At 41.4% G+C, this 14,480-nt stretch overlaps 1 protein-coding gene across 1 annotated transcript in view; it reads left to right on the top strand.

Annotated features, from left to right (window-relative positions):
• Positions 1–14,480, top strand: part of tiam2a (TIAM Rac1 associated GEF 2a) — a 49,316-nt gene that overhangs the window by 20,405 nt on the left and 14,431 nt on the right. Inside the window, exons 9-15 of the mRNA XM_025056937.1 lie at positions 872–928; positions 5,123–5,278; positions 6,280–6,384; positions 6,481–6,559; positions 6,708–6,797; positions 7,285–7,503; positions 8,835–8,929. Coding sequence (XP_024912705.1) covers positions 872–928; positions 5,123–5,278; positions 6,280–6,384; positions 6,481–6,559; positions 6,708–6,797; positions 7,285–7,503; positions 8,835–8,929 — 801 coding nt within the window. The remainder of the gene's footprint in view (positions 1–871; positions 929–5,122; positions 5,279–6,279; positions 6,385–6,480; positions 6,560–6,707; positions 6,798–7,284; positions 7,504–8,834; positions 8,930–14,480) is intronic.

Here is a 14,480-nt window from a genome sequence, read left to right as displayed (position 1 = left end):
ATATATATATGTGTATGTATGTATGTATATATATATATATGTATGTATATATATATATGTATATATATATATATGTATATATATATATATATATGTATGTATATATATGTATAATTTTCTTGTAATACTCAGGGGAAATGATCTGATCTCCCAAAAGACTATAGAAACAAGGAGTTTTGCATGGAATTCAGTTTATTTTCCCAGCACATCTCCTCTTTTGTTTTTTGCTTTTTTTTTTTAAAAGACAAAACTGTTCTATTTCTGTCTGCGGCTTACCAACCAATCATGTCTCCCCTGCCCAATGACAAATCTCTCTGTGAAAGCTGATAACAGCAGTCGGTTTGAGTGAAGATTGTTGTTACGCCCCGACATAAAAGATTGTGAGAGTTTCTGTCACAGCCGCGTTATAGAGTCGCTGAAGCCACAGAGTCACCTCCAGGTCGGGGGGCTCAGCCCGTGACGACAGTCAGTGAGAGAAAAATGTGAAGAGGATTTTAGAAGTAGAAGATTTCAGCACAGTGGTTGGTAGTCTTGCCTTACAGCATAAGATCATTGCTTTACTGGTTTGATCCCTGGTCTCCAAAGCTCAAAAAGAAGCTATTGGAGTGTAGGATGGATGGTGGGTTTTTTAAGTATGTGGCAGTGGCGGATCAAGGACGTTTAGGGTCCATCTAGGGGCCAGTATCCCAAAAGCTGTTGGGGGCCACTAAGATTTCAGTTAGGGTCAATGCCACCGTGCTCGTGCCCCTAGAACCACCCCTGGTATGTTGCCCAGTGATGGTCCAGCCTTTTGTCTAAGATCATGTTTTCCCAGTGGATGGACATTTAATTCCCGATCTTTATTTATTTATTTTTTCTGTCTTGATTTCAGATCTTTGAAAAAGACACAGGAGATCAAACGCACGCCCTGCCGCCCAGGAGCACCGAGGTGAGTCTTACTAACTCTTACTATGTCGGTCAAGAAATCCCTCTACCGTCAGTGTCATCCTTCCATTTCATGGTCTGAAACATCAGTGTAAGTGGCCGTTGTTAATGACGGCTCAGCTTCTCCCCTGACCTCAGCAGTTGCATGTTTGTCCACGATCAAAGCAGACACATATTTTATGCAGATCTGCAGGACAGAAATAAACATCTTGGCTGAACGTTCAGCATGTTTGCCTGAGACCTCTAATGGTTTTTTTTTATAAGGTTTCAAATGAAAATCATCACTCATTTTCTTCCCACATATTTAAATGTTTTTACCCTCCCCCCACCCCCTCTAGATCTAAATAGAAACTGGCCTTTGCCTTCTGTAGGTCCAGTTTGAACGTGATGTGGCTGAAAGCTTGAAATGGACTTTAAAAGTGTTTGAATATATAAGTGAGGCTGTATAACTGCCCTGGATAGTGGTACATCTACCTTCATGAATAAGTAAAAGAGTTTTCTGAGGGCTGGAGCATTGATGCTTGAAAATGCTAGTGTATTGTAAAGTGCTGAATTTTTTTTCATTTTTTTTTTCCTGAGCAGCCAGACATCAGTTTGTGCAGCATTTATACAACGAAGTTATTGCAGGGGGCGCACAACAAGTCAGATTTAATTAAATTTAACTTTTCGTTTTTAATTTTGCCACAGTTGGAAGAGAAAAAAAAACTCACTGATTTGTAATTTTATTTATTTGTATTCCTCAGTGAGGATATCTGTTCATATATATGGACATTCCTTGTATATATACAGAAGTGTTAATGCCGTAGATAGATGTTGTTTGGCGTTTAATAATTTCTCATCTGTTTGTCAACATTAAGACGTGAGGATTTGTTGCTGGGGAACAAGTGATGAACGCTGCTTACAGATGAGCATAAAGGGCACATTTGGCTGTGAACGAAGTCGGCTGTGAAGATGACTGTTCCACAGGATGCAGTGAATCATACTCTGTACTGAATGGAGGCGAGTGTTAAAACTGCCACTGTAGGATCTTTATAAATGGACTCAGAACAGGAAGTTGTTCGGGAAACAATAATGTCCTTCATTGGGTCAGAGCTTTAATTTAGCCCGGTGTCCAGTTTAATCTCCTCACTTCATTGCATGGATGTCTTCAACATTATGATGTCAACTGAGCAAACCTGGGGTCAGCGGTGTCCATTTCAAAATAATTAGGGAATAAGACAGTAGGTATACTGAGGAGAAAAGAGAAAGCTCAGTGTCCAAAAAAAAAATATTTAATTTAATAAAGACAGTAGGTATACTGAGGAGAAAAGGAAACTCAGTGTCCAAAAAAATATTTTATTTATTTTAATTTAATTTCTGTCTCAGTGATGTTTTAGCTGCTGCACTTCCTGGATGTCAAATCTCCTAAATGACGCTCAGAAGAAATCCTGTTTCTTTAAGAACTTTACTTTACTGATCCCACACTGGGGAAATTATTGTGTTGAGAGCAGATCTGCTGCAACAGGCTGCCCCCCCCCTTGGAGGTTAGGGTTAGTATGTGGGCTGGAACCCACGACCTTCTGCGTGTGAAGCCGATATGTACGCAGGAGTGATAAGTGCTAGACTAAAGAACCACCCTGTTGTAGTTGGGGTTTGTCCTGTGTATCTGCACCTCGTACACTTGGAGGGAGGTGGGCCTTATTTTTTTTTTTTTTTTACAAAATTCATACAGCAGTTTTCTACCACGTCTTCTCTCTTAAAAACCATTTTATCCAAATACTATGAAAGATTTATTTGAATTTTTTTTTTTTTTTTTACTTATTTCACATTTCTGTTGCGTTGTTTCAAGAAGAGGGTTAAAGGAATATTTAATTGGCTTTGGATCTTCTCCTCTCACATCTGACTCACTGAACCCCCGCCCGTCCCCGCCATCCGTCCCCCCTTCCTCTCTGTGTCACCACACTCCACTGCCCACTAATACTCATCCCAGCTTTGACTTTGAAGTGATTGCCAAAGAACTGGCGCATGTAGTAGTCTGTCTGTGTGACAATTACTCTCAGCAACTGGCGCATGTAGTAGTCTGTCTGTGCGACAATTACTCTCAGCTCGTGTGTCTCTCTGTGTGTGTGTGTGTGTGATGGGGAAGTAAAGTGTGTCACAGTAGTTGAAACAGGAACATGAGGTGGACCTGAACATAAAAATAAGAGTCTTGTAATGACCTCTTTTATGGTCAGTGTGTCTGCTCAAAGCCGTACAGTCATATCTCTGACACTCGGTGGAACATAAAGGCTATATTTGTCCGGCGGCCGCTAAACCGTCCGTGTGTCACTCGTGTGCCATCTTTAGCAGCTCCAGGGTGGAGGTCTCCCTGCTTGGAAATGATTTCCACACTGCAGAGGGAAAAAGTGAAGCTTTGGCAGGAATTACTCGGCCGAATGCGAGTGTAAATAGCTCATGCGCTCGCCACACAGAGCACTTGTTGAGGTCCAGCGTGTGCCTGGACTGTGCTCTTGGCGTGCTCCATCATGGAACGTTGACTAGGCAACCGTGGGTCCATCACAAGCCTGTCTGACCAGTGAATGAGTACACAGTGTTACTCAGCCGCAGGTCAGGTCAGCAAAGGCAACAGAACGTACTTTTCCAGGCATGTCCTGTTGCTTTGAGACAAACACAGCACTTATGGAAGCGGTTGCCATGACGCTTGTTTTTTATATATTTTTTTTATTTTCATATTTTCACAAAATGAGCTCACATCCTGAAAGAGGTGAGCGATGTAGGGTGGTGAAACAACATTTTGAGTTTTACTCTTACCAACAGATCGAAGAAACATTTTTGATGAAATATTCATGTTTTTAAAAAAAAAGTTCTTAATTCTTTAAGTGATTGATTCTAAACCACCTTAGTGCAGTGATGGATCACCAGGTGTGCCGTAAAAAAGTATCATATTTTATTTGTCTGAAAAATATTATTATTCCCTGCAAATATTTGCCTTTGCTGTTTTATGCTTTGCTCAAAGGCAGAACAATTAAATACTCTTCCACCAGGTGGCAGCAGATGGCTATGTAAACAAACGGTTGAGGTGTTGTAGCAGGTTTTTTTGTGCGTTTCTTCCTTCAATTCCTGCGACTATATCAGCATTAAGTTCAGCTAAATATGCCCTGGTATCTCACTGAAGTCAAACTAACAGATTATTATATTTTATTGCTTGTACTTTTTGTGGCATTTTTGTTTGATGGTTCGCTCTAGGATTTTTCTAATGTCACATATGTGCCGTGTTTCAGACAAAGCTGGGAATTAAATCAGTGTTTGTCAAAGTGCTGCTATTTGTTGGTATATTTGTGTGGATTCAAGTTAAGCTGTGAATCATTCAAATGTTTTCTAACAAGTAGAAATCCAAGGCCTCACACAAAAAGGAAATGTGGTCTAGAAAAAAAACCCCTCTGATTTTTATGATCAAATAATTATTTGCTGTAACCCAGACCTCCAGTTTCTCACTCAATGCAAATTTTCCATCAATTATTGCTCTTGTTCCTGTCTCTGAGTTTATGACTCTGTCACAAAAGTCATTAATCACAGGCTTTTCAGAACTTCTGGTGTGATGGAGGCTTTTCCGCCAAAACTGTGCTCTTGATATTTGTGGTCTCTTGTTGCACTGCCGCAGCACCACAGCAGTGGGGGCCCTCTCTCCAGAGACACAAAGTCGCAACCAGTAACCCCCAAATAGCTGTCTATATGTCTGAGCTGTGGGCTTTAACACAGCAGTTTAAACCTCAAGTTAAGGCCACCAACAAATGGTTACCTCCTGTTGGCTAACTTGTGGGAGGGGGGAGGAGGGAAAGATTTTTAAGAGATTAACTTGTGATTGTGGTTCTTTCTAATCAAATCGGTGGCAGAGAAGTGAACAGATATCATCTGGGTGTCGGGACCTTTGCTAGTGCTCTGGTCTACACGGTCATTACAATGACGATTATTTGCAGCAACTGCCGTCGGTGTTGTCAAATGAATTTCTAAAAGGTTAATTGTGTGACATCTTTACTCTGCTGCTTGATCCACAGCCAAGCATTTAGGCTAATGGAACTGTGTGCTGCACTATTCACTCATTATGTCTCTCTTCCTCTTTCTCTCTCTCTTCCTCTGTCTCTCTCTCTCTGTTTCTCACTCTCTCTCCTCCACTTCTGTTTTAATTCTCATCTTCTCGTTTTTGTTTTCCCTTCCACAGAGGCTGGATGTCCTCACCGGTATTTACTCCCTGTTGCCCCCCGAGGGAAGTGCTTGGGACTGCACCAGTTGTGTCCACATGCCCGATGGCCTGACTGTCCAGGTTCCAGTTAGGAGAGACCAGACGGTGGCTGACCTCCTCTCTGCAGCCTGCAAGGTTGGATTTGTGGCCACTACAACATTACATTAAACCAGTGTTTCCCAAACTTTTTTTAACCCATGGCACATATGTGTATATATATATAGATGTGTGTATATATATAGATATATATCTATATATATATACAGTATATCATCAGGAAAACCTCTACGGCACACCACTAGACAAAAATCTCAAAAAAGTATATGTAATGAAATATAATAATCTTTTAGTTTAAATGACATAAAAAAATCTCTTGTCTGTTTAGTTGAAGACGACGCTGATATATTGGCAGGAATTAAAAAAAGTCCCACCCAGAGATCTTTTTTTTTTTTTTTTTTTTAGCTTTAATAGCCATCCGCTGCCACCTAGCAGAAGAAAATTGAATTGTTCTGCCTGTCACACATTAACGAACAAAGAAAAAAAAAATTTGCAATAAATAAATAATAGTTTTAGGACCAGTTAACATTGACATTGGATAATTTTCCACGGCACACTAGTGGGCCAGGGCACAGTGGTTGGGAATCACTGCATTAAACGTGGGGGGGGGGGGGGGTGGGCCGTTGCATTTAGTTCCCCACCTCCCTCTGGCAATTGTATTAAGTTCTGCAGTGGAGTCATTATTTATGTTGTGTCCCCCCCCACCTCCTGACATTTATAAACACGCTGTGAAAATGTTTGTCATTTTAAAGTTAATCTTCCAGAATTTCTCACAGACACCTGTGTATTTGCAGGCGTGCATAGATAACTAGTTGAAATGTGTGCATGTGTGAATCCACACAGCCTTATTGAAGGCAGCAGATGGGTTCACACACACACACACACACACACACACAGTCCTTTAAGCAATGCTTAATTTGTTTACCACAAATTTCCCCCTGCAAAATGTGAAGTCACTAGAATTTGCCTAATTCGCGCCTCGTCCGCGCAGCAGCAGCTGCCACACGAAGTGCGTTCACTGTGTGGGATGAAGCCTTTATTCACAGACTGATGGAGATTAAGGTCTGTTGTGTAAACAGGTGAAACAGCTGGACCCCAGTCTGCACTGCCTCAGACTGCACAAGCAAGCAGGGCAGGACGTGGAGGTTAAATACGTGGCGCCTGGGGAGTCTCTCAGTGACCTGGTGAGGAGTGAAAACACGTACCCAGGAAATACGGCCTCCTGCTCATTATCTTAACTTTGTTACGTGGGTGCTAATTTAATTGCTGTCACTTTGTAGGTTCACGAGCAGCTGGAAGTTTTCCCAGTGAAAGTATTCACACTGCACATGAGAAGACCGAGCTGCACCGAAGACTTTGGTACGTCTAGTGTGTCTGATTTGGAAATGTTTTTTTTTTTTTTAATTCAGTCTGTAAACTTAATCCCTCTTTACATAATCCCTGTGTAAACCACCACAGCAACCTTTGTTTGCCTCGTGTTTGTGTAATTGTGATTTCCTCTTCACAGGTTTTGCTGTAACCGGACACATTGACAGCCAAAGGAACAGTCGCATCTTTGTCAGTGAGGTTCTCCCCGATGGACCCGCCTTCAGTGGAGGTATATACCCTTAAAATAACTAGAGACGAACGATGCATCGTGAATCGATTTAAAAAAAAATAAAAAATGGAGTAGGCTACATGATCTTGAAAAGTCACTGGTCACACCATGGGATTGCACACTCTAGTCCAGTAGGTGGCAGTATGTGCCTAAAAACGTTGGTTGTGACTCTATTAAACCAAAAGGTCAGTCCCTATGTATCCTAAGTGACATTCAGGTGTTCAAGTAGAACGTGGGAAAAACTTGTTCCAGGCTTTTACAGTGTTGCTCTAAAGAAAGGAACTCTTTCCAGTTCAGTTTTTTTTTATCGTCTTTTTTTGTTTCATATATTGACAGTTCTTACAAATAAAGGATCATTTTATTTGCACATTTTGTTTTTCAAAAGAAATCATAATAAAATAGAATCGTGACTCATCGCTACATCCCTAAAAATGACTTCTTTAAGATAACAATCCCGACGTCCTCTTGAATCTGTTTCTGTCGTCAGGTTTGCGTCCAGGTGATGAGATCCTGAACCTGAATGGACGGTGCGTGTCAGGTCTGGACCTGGCACTGATCCAGTCATTGTTCGCAGAACCAACACTGCAACTGAGCCTGAGGCGGGACGGTCCACGAGCCACGGGCCTGGCCTCCACCTCCCCAGCCCCTGCCACCAAACTCAGCCCTGAAGTCCGCGGCAAACACCAAAGAGCCAAGTCCTCCTCAGGTACTTCAGTTGGAAAAACACTCTACATAGATTGATGCATGACTGTGAGACAGGGTTGAAAATAGGTGACAGACTTAATCACAATGAACAAGCAATATTTCTAAGGTCCACTTATTAATGGAAACTTTTCCTCTGATCAAGCAGATAAAAAAGATAAAACATTTATTTTTAATCTGTTTTTCTCTGTAAACTCTAACGTAGCTCAAATTACCAGAAGTGTGATAAGATGCCTCCACCTTTTCTGACAATAAACAACAAGATGTTTGTTAACATCCAGACCACAACTTCCTCTAAAGAGGCCGTTAGTTAGTGTGTGTGTGTGTGTGTGTGGGTGTGTGTGTGAACTGAACTGTACAGTTGGTCAGGAGCGTGTGTTCTGAAGGTAAGACACTCAACCAAAGATTTTAGACTTTGTCTTTAGTTCATATAATTGTTACTGTTATTTATTTATTTACTTATTTTATAAAGATGATGTTGTTTGGTACTGAGGAGAACAGAAGGCGATGACTCACGGGTTTATGTGTGCGTGTGTGTGTATGTATATATATATTAGGTGAGAATATAATTTATATTCAGTTCACTGTATGGCAGTAAATTAACCAATCACAGCGTTGACGCCGACAAGTAAATAAGACTTTCCTTCTTTTAACATAATTCATTTTTTGATAAAATAACCATTTATTAAACATATTTTAATTAAAAAATAATTTCCTTGTTACAGTAGTTTAAGCACAGTTTGATAGAGAGTTTCGTATCAACTGCATTTTTAATTTTTTACATTTGCATTTTTTAAATTAAAATTTTAAATTAAAAAAAGAAATGGAAGACAGACATTTGACTGCAGTTGCCTCTTTAAAAAAAAAGTGAAGTTTCCTCAGAACTTTCTGTTCTTTCAGTTCTCTTTTGTTTGCCTGCTGTCACATCGACCTGCCTCTCAGGCTAGAACCAAAAATAAAGTCCTTTAATGCTGCTGTTTAAATCATTTCCTACGGACCTTAGTTTGAACAAGACATTTGGAAAAATGTGAAATGATATAATATATGTTATTATCACACCAAGGGGCTTCAACCTGGTGTAATTATCTCACCATTTTTACTTAAAAAAAAAACATTTTAGACTAGAATTCCTATTTTCTCTGAATGTCCAAATGTCACTAATGTGTTTCAAAAGTACAGAGTGAGTTTTTGTGTGACTCACCGATGGTTTTTTTTAAATACTGCAGCTAGAGGAAACATGCAGACACACACAAAAATATATACACAAATATACACACACACACAATCACACCCTCATGAATCGTTGTGTTAAAACTTGTTGTCTTCTGGTTCCAGATGTCTGTACGTCTGCTGATGGTGTCGTGTCGTCGTGTGTAGGACTGGAGAATGGTTACACCCACTGCACTCACAGGCCTGTTCAGCACAGCAAGGTAGGAGGTTGTGTGTGTGTGTGTTTGTGTGTTAGTTGTGGGGCTGTCAGAAAGGAGACAGGCACCAATCCTTGGCATTACCATAATTAGTATACTTTATCATAGCCACTGGTATAAACACAGCTTATTAGTGTCATGGTGGAACTGGGTAATTTTACCTCAGCCTCCAGCCACACACAGATGCATGTGAGCAGATGCGCCGCAACGTGCACATAAAGACATCATCCCTGGAGGCAGCGCTGAATCTCAATGCGCTGCTGTCATTCTCACCTTCACTCAAACCTACATATCCATCATAACAACCACAGCTGAGGGTCTTCTTTTGTTATACTGTCGATATGGGTTTGGACCCTTTCGTTGGGTTGGAAATTAATGCAAATAAAAATACCAGGGCTGTGAGAAAATATGGGTACACTGAAGTATTTGATGATGATGATCGATATTTTACAGCACTGGATCAATTTTTTTATTAAGAATGAATTCATTCATGGCCACAGATTGTACAGGGACTGCTTTGATTTATTTTAAGTATTTGAGACTTTGTGAGTCAAACTATCTTATTATTTTAATTTATCCAGATTAATCCTTTAAATTATAGATGTCAGATACATTTGCAGACTGATGTTATCGGCTCAATATTAGTATAATTATGTAATATCTGTAAGAATCGTTTTTTTTCTGATAATGAAAACCCAATTGTAGGAGGTCCTGAGGTGATTACCTCAGTTTTGGGGGCAAATGGCTGCACATATCGGTATCGGATTGAGACATTAAGAGTTTGGACAGTATTGGATATCGGCAAAAAGTTAATATCAGACATCATTACTTCAAATGCTTTTCTTTCTTCTCTAGTGATTCCAAATGTAGATCCCTCTGTTCCAATGTTAGTAACCTGATGTTCAGATGGAACAGCAGCAGAGTTTTTACTACAATAATAGTTTGACTACAATCAATAGTTAGTAACCTGATGTTCAGATGGAACAACATTGAGTCTTTACTACGATGATAGTTTGACTACAGTCAATTTGTCATTGTATCTATAGTACTGCAGTATTTCTAAATGTACCCTATCGTTGCCCCCCGTGTCATGATAAGTATCGTATTGCCTGATTCTTGCCAATACACTTCCCTAAAAAGTACACGCTGTCATCTCCGACGACTCGAGGCAGATGAACCTGCGTTGTCGTGTCCTTCCTGTTAATGAATCTGCGTTGACGTTGTAATGCGTGAAGCCATCAGAGATCACACCTCAGGAACGGTAATAAATGTGAGACAGGAAAACATGTGTGCCGGTGTGTTTCTGAGAGTGATGAGAAACGTGCACGGTCACCTTGAACAGCCACTGGTTAATTATGTATGATCTGTAAAGAGTCCACGTGCACTCATGCATATTCAACGCTCCCTACAATGGAAAGCTTATATGTCCTTTAAATCCTATACATTAGACGGGCTGAGTGTGTGCTGGTCTGAGCCGCTCATTAGGTGCAATGAGTTGTTGGAGGGAAAAACAGACACGAGTGTTTTTAATGGTTTGGAAATCTGGCTCAGAAATGTAGTAGAAATTGTTACTAACCGCTTCAGCTTTGTGGTAATTGCCAGTGTCATAGGACGCCAACAGTCGCTGACCTGGGGTCAGCCAGGAGGCGGATTAGTCCGGAACAAGTTGGCCTTTTCTCTTCCTCCTATCAGTTCTAGAGCTACGTGTTTCTCCTTTTGTTTGCCCAGCGACATAAGTCAGTCCCACTGTGCTGAGATCTGCACTGCACCACAGCTGCTGCTGCTGCTGCTGCTGCTGCTGCTCAGCACCAAGTCACTCCTGTTTCACTGGGAAGTGTGTGGGGGAATACAGTGAGTTTTTTGCATGTGTGCTTTAGCTGCTGTGTATGTTTGATGCATTAGAGATAAAAAAAAAAAAAGAAATCCACAAATGGACAACTTAGTCACTGAGCAGGTGTGCTAATGACAAAGACCCACAGGGGGAGGTATTGGTGCTAGGTATCAGAGGTTTAAGTCCCTGCTCGGTCATCGGTGTCTTCTCCTGACAGTTCATCAAATGTAGATCGCAGATGGAGATGAATAAAAGGAAAGGACTGTCACATCTTTCCGTCTCTTCAGTCGCTGCCTTTTTCCTGATCCGTCGGTTCACTGCGTTAAAGACTGGACCGTTTGTGTTTGTTTGTTTAGTTCAGTTTTGTGCCTTCGCAGGCATAGATGCACTGTTTACCGTTGCATTTGTGCTGCCACTGTGCACTTACTGCTACATTTAGCAATCCGGCAGTGTAGCAATCGGTTTAACACAATGTTGTGGTTCCATTATGAGCCGAGCCAATTGATTTGAGAAGTCATCAGGATCGGCACGATTGATTTGTCGTGTGTGTACGTGTGCGTTTGTTTCAGCGAGAGACAATCGAGGAATGTTGATGTGAATCTTAGATTCCTGAGTGCAGCATATGGTTTCTGGTGACCTCAAAGACACGGGTCCAGGCTGCAAGGTCAATGTTCCGATGCATTCATGTGAATGAACAACGACAGCCTACTGGGTGGTCTCCACAGACCGACGGAAGGTCGCAGGAAGGACATGGGTCAGAGAATTGGTTTTGAAAAATCCAAGAGATTCTCGTCTAACCCTTCATTAGTTTGAACCGAACTCCAAAGGTTCCAGCCAATCAACAACGAGCATTTATTGTCAGCTTTTTTTTCGTCTTAGACTTAATGAACTAGAGACTGGATTTTTTGAATGTTGTTGAGCAATACTTGGCCATTTTTATTTACGTGAGCAAATTTGTTATTAAAGGCCTTCACCACTAGATGCTGCTAATAGGTGCACAGTGTATTTTAAAAAAAACTGAATTCTAATTAAATACCTGTTTGTGCAGTGTTGTAATAAATAAATAATAATAATTTTTTGTCCCACGATGGGGAAATTTACAGGGTGAGGCAACAGATACAGGCTGCCACAGGAGGCGCCATTAGAGATACAGTATGTGATTCTTCTGGTATTTGAACCCAGGACCTTCTGCTCTCTGCTTGCAAGACAGGTATATTAGCAGCTACAGGTGTGCTAACTGCTACACTATGTAGTTGCTACTACAAATCATGGATTCAGCTGAAGGTTATCTAAAGAGTGAAGTTTTTCTCTAATCGTCTGCATCTTGGTATTGCCACAGATTTTGTTTTCTCAGACGTCCCTCCCAAGGCCACGCTCCTTATCTATCATTCATAGGAAACATCCCTGGAAGGTTTTTATTCTAACAGCCGGTGTCAACACTGAGCGTTCAAGGTGAAAGACAAACACTTTTAACCCCGTAAATACAATTCATTCAGCTTAGATTTTGCCCAGTGATCTGTTGCCGTCTATCTTATGTATTGTTCATAATCAGACCTGACGTCGACCACCGATGGGAATCAGTTATGTTACACTGTGACATTGATTTTTCTTAACCCATCGGTAGATGTTGTTCGTTGGCTTCTCTCTTGTCTTGACTTGGACCAAAGCTTAAACAGTGGAAACCGTACCATCGGCTTCTTTCAGTTTGTCCAGACAAAATACTTCAAGTAAATAGTCGTTAATATTGAGCTTTTTATTTAAGTAAATACTTGAATTTTTTTAAAAACTATTTTATTATTTAGTAATATTTGTGTGTTTACTTGAAATCCCAGTCTCTCAGGAAATAGTATGGTGGTTTGAAAATTGTTTACAGAAAAAGATGATACGTTGATATAATTAGCCCGCAGCTTTTAACGAAGATTCGGTGATTCCCGCAGACATCTGGCTGTACAGTCAGATCTTCTCTGTGAACATGAGTCCGTCTTCCTCTGAGCTGCAGACATTCCAATCCTCAACTGTAGACAATCTTCTTAACCCGGCTGCTCTGTCCATGTGATATGAGTGAGAGAGAGGGGGTGTTTGGGGAAAAGCATTTTTGTGTGTGTGCGTACGTGTTAGCGCTAAGCTCATCAGACACCATCTGGCCACAAGCGCTCTGGTAATCTGGATGTAATGCTGTCTGTGCAGTTAAGGCTACACTTGTCTCCTCTGCACAGTGTTTAACAAGCTGTGGTGAAAACGTGAAACAAAGAAGCGACACGGCAACTTGAACGGATCTGGACTCAACGTGATCCAAATGTAGTGGGGCGTGGGGGGAGTGGTGGGGACGGTCCCTGGTCAACCCATGGCCGCGTTTGTTTCAATCAATGTCACATTGAGGAGCGATGGAGCTCTGCGGCCGACCTCCGGCCTCCGCACCTTCACACAGGACCAATCTCCTGATAAAGATCTGTCCTCCATGTATTGGAGGAGATCACCTGGCAACGAAGAAGAAGAAGAAGAATGACGACCTGTTCCTGGTCTCCGCTCTGTTGACTTGGTGAAGGCCTCTCAGAGACATGCTGGTTTGCCTGGCTAAGGACATGGCCGCCTGCTTGTCCTGCCAGAAGTGGGCGAAAGGAGAAAAGCTGCTGGTAACTATGAGCCGTGGGAGGTTTTCACGCCAGAGCTTTAACATTTCACACCCAAACTCCCACAGCCTTCTGTGTGAATTTGGTTGAAATAACACCAGAAGACCAGGTCTAGATTAGATCAATTCTGATTTATAGTTAAGAAAATTATATCGTGTGCTGTCGATCGACCAATGGATGGAGATTGCATCATTAGGTTGTTCCAATAGTTAAAAAAGCTAAACAGTGATATTGATCTTATTACGTCTAAGTTGCCATGATCTGCAGTCAGTGTTGAACGTGAGTCAATGCCAGTGTGTGTGAACACGGTGAACAAACTCATAAACACCATGTGATCGTTCGTGTCAGTTTGTCCTCTGTCCATCTGTTGTCCTTCTGTGAGGTATACGTTCAGGACACATCGACGCAGGTCACCGAGGTCAAAGTGTTGCTGCGTTGTTTTTTTTTTACGGCCACGATGTTTTTGTTCACAGCAGTGTGAGCTCCATCAGAATGAATGGTTCTGCTTCGACTTTTATTTGCTTTGGATATTTGTATGGTGTGGACAGTTTAGGTCAGGTGAGGCAGTGAGGGAGTGAAAAAAACAAACCACAAAACCATTCATTTACCTTCAGGCGACTTAAGGTAGAGCTAGAACAAAGTGCTTGAACCGAGAAACACACCCTCTTGGAAAACCCCGAAAAAAATGCATTTATGTCTAAATGCTTTTGAGTGTCGTGTGACACCTCATGCCCTCCCCTCCCCCTCCCCCTCCCACCCTTGGTTTGATTCAGAAGCGTCCTTTATTGGACAACGCCACATGAGGACTGATCTGTATTTTTTCTCGCTTTATGTTTAAGTTATCTTATTAATGCTAAGCTGCGACCTCTCCACGGAGCCAAATCTAATCTACGCAATAGACTAAAGTCTGACTTTAAGCTATATCTGCTCGTGTTTCATCCCAGTGTCCACAGAGATCTGGTTTATTCCCAGGATACCAGGTTAAATAGTACAAACGTATCTTCTCAATTCCTATTACCCCGTCATCTTATTAGATTGCAGTCGACAGTAATAAGATAAAAAAAGTATTTTCTTGTACTCCAAACTTTGTGTA

This window comes from Cynoglossus semilaevis, chromosome 1, assembly GCF_000523025.1.
Source record: "Cynoglossus semilaevis isolate Cse_v1.0 chromosome 1, Cse_v1.0, whole genome shotgun sequence".
Taxonomy (NCBI): domain Eukaryota; kingdom Metazoa; phylum Chordata; class Actinopteri; order Pleuronectiformes; family Cynoglossidae; genus Cynoglossus; species Cynoglossus semilaevis.
Note: the sequence above shows the minus strand (reverse complement) of the source record. Positions and strands in the feature narration are given on the sequence as shown.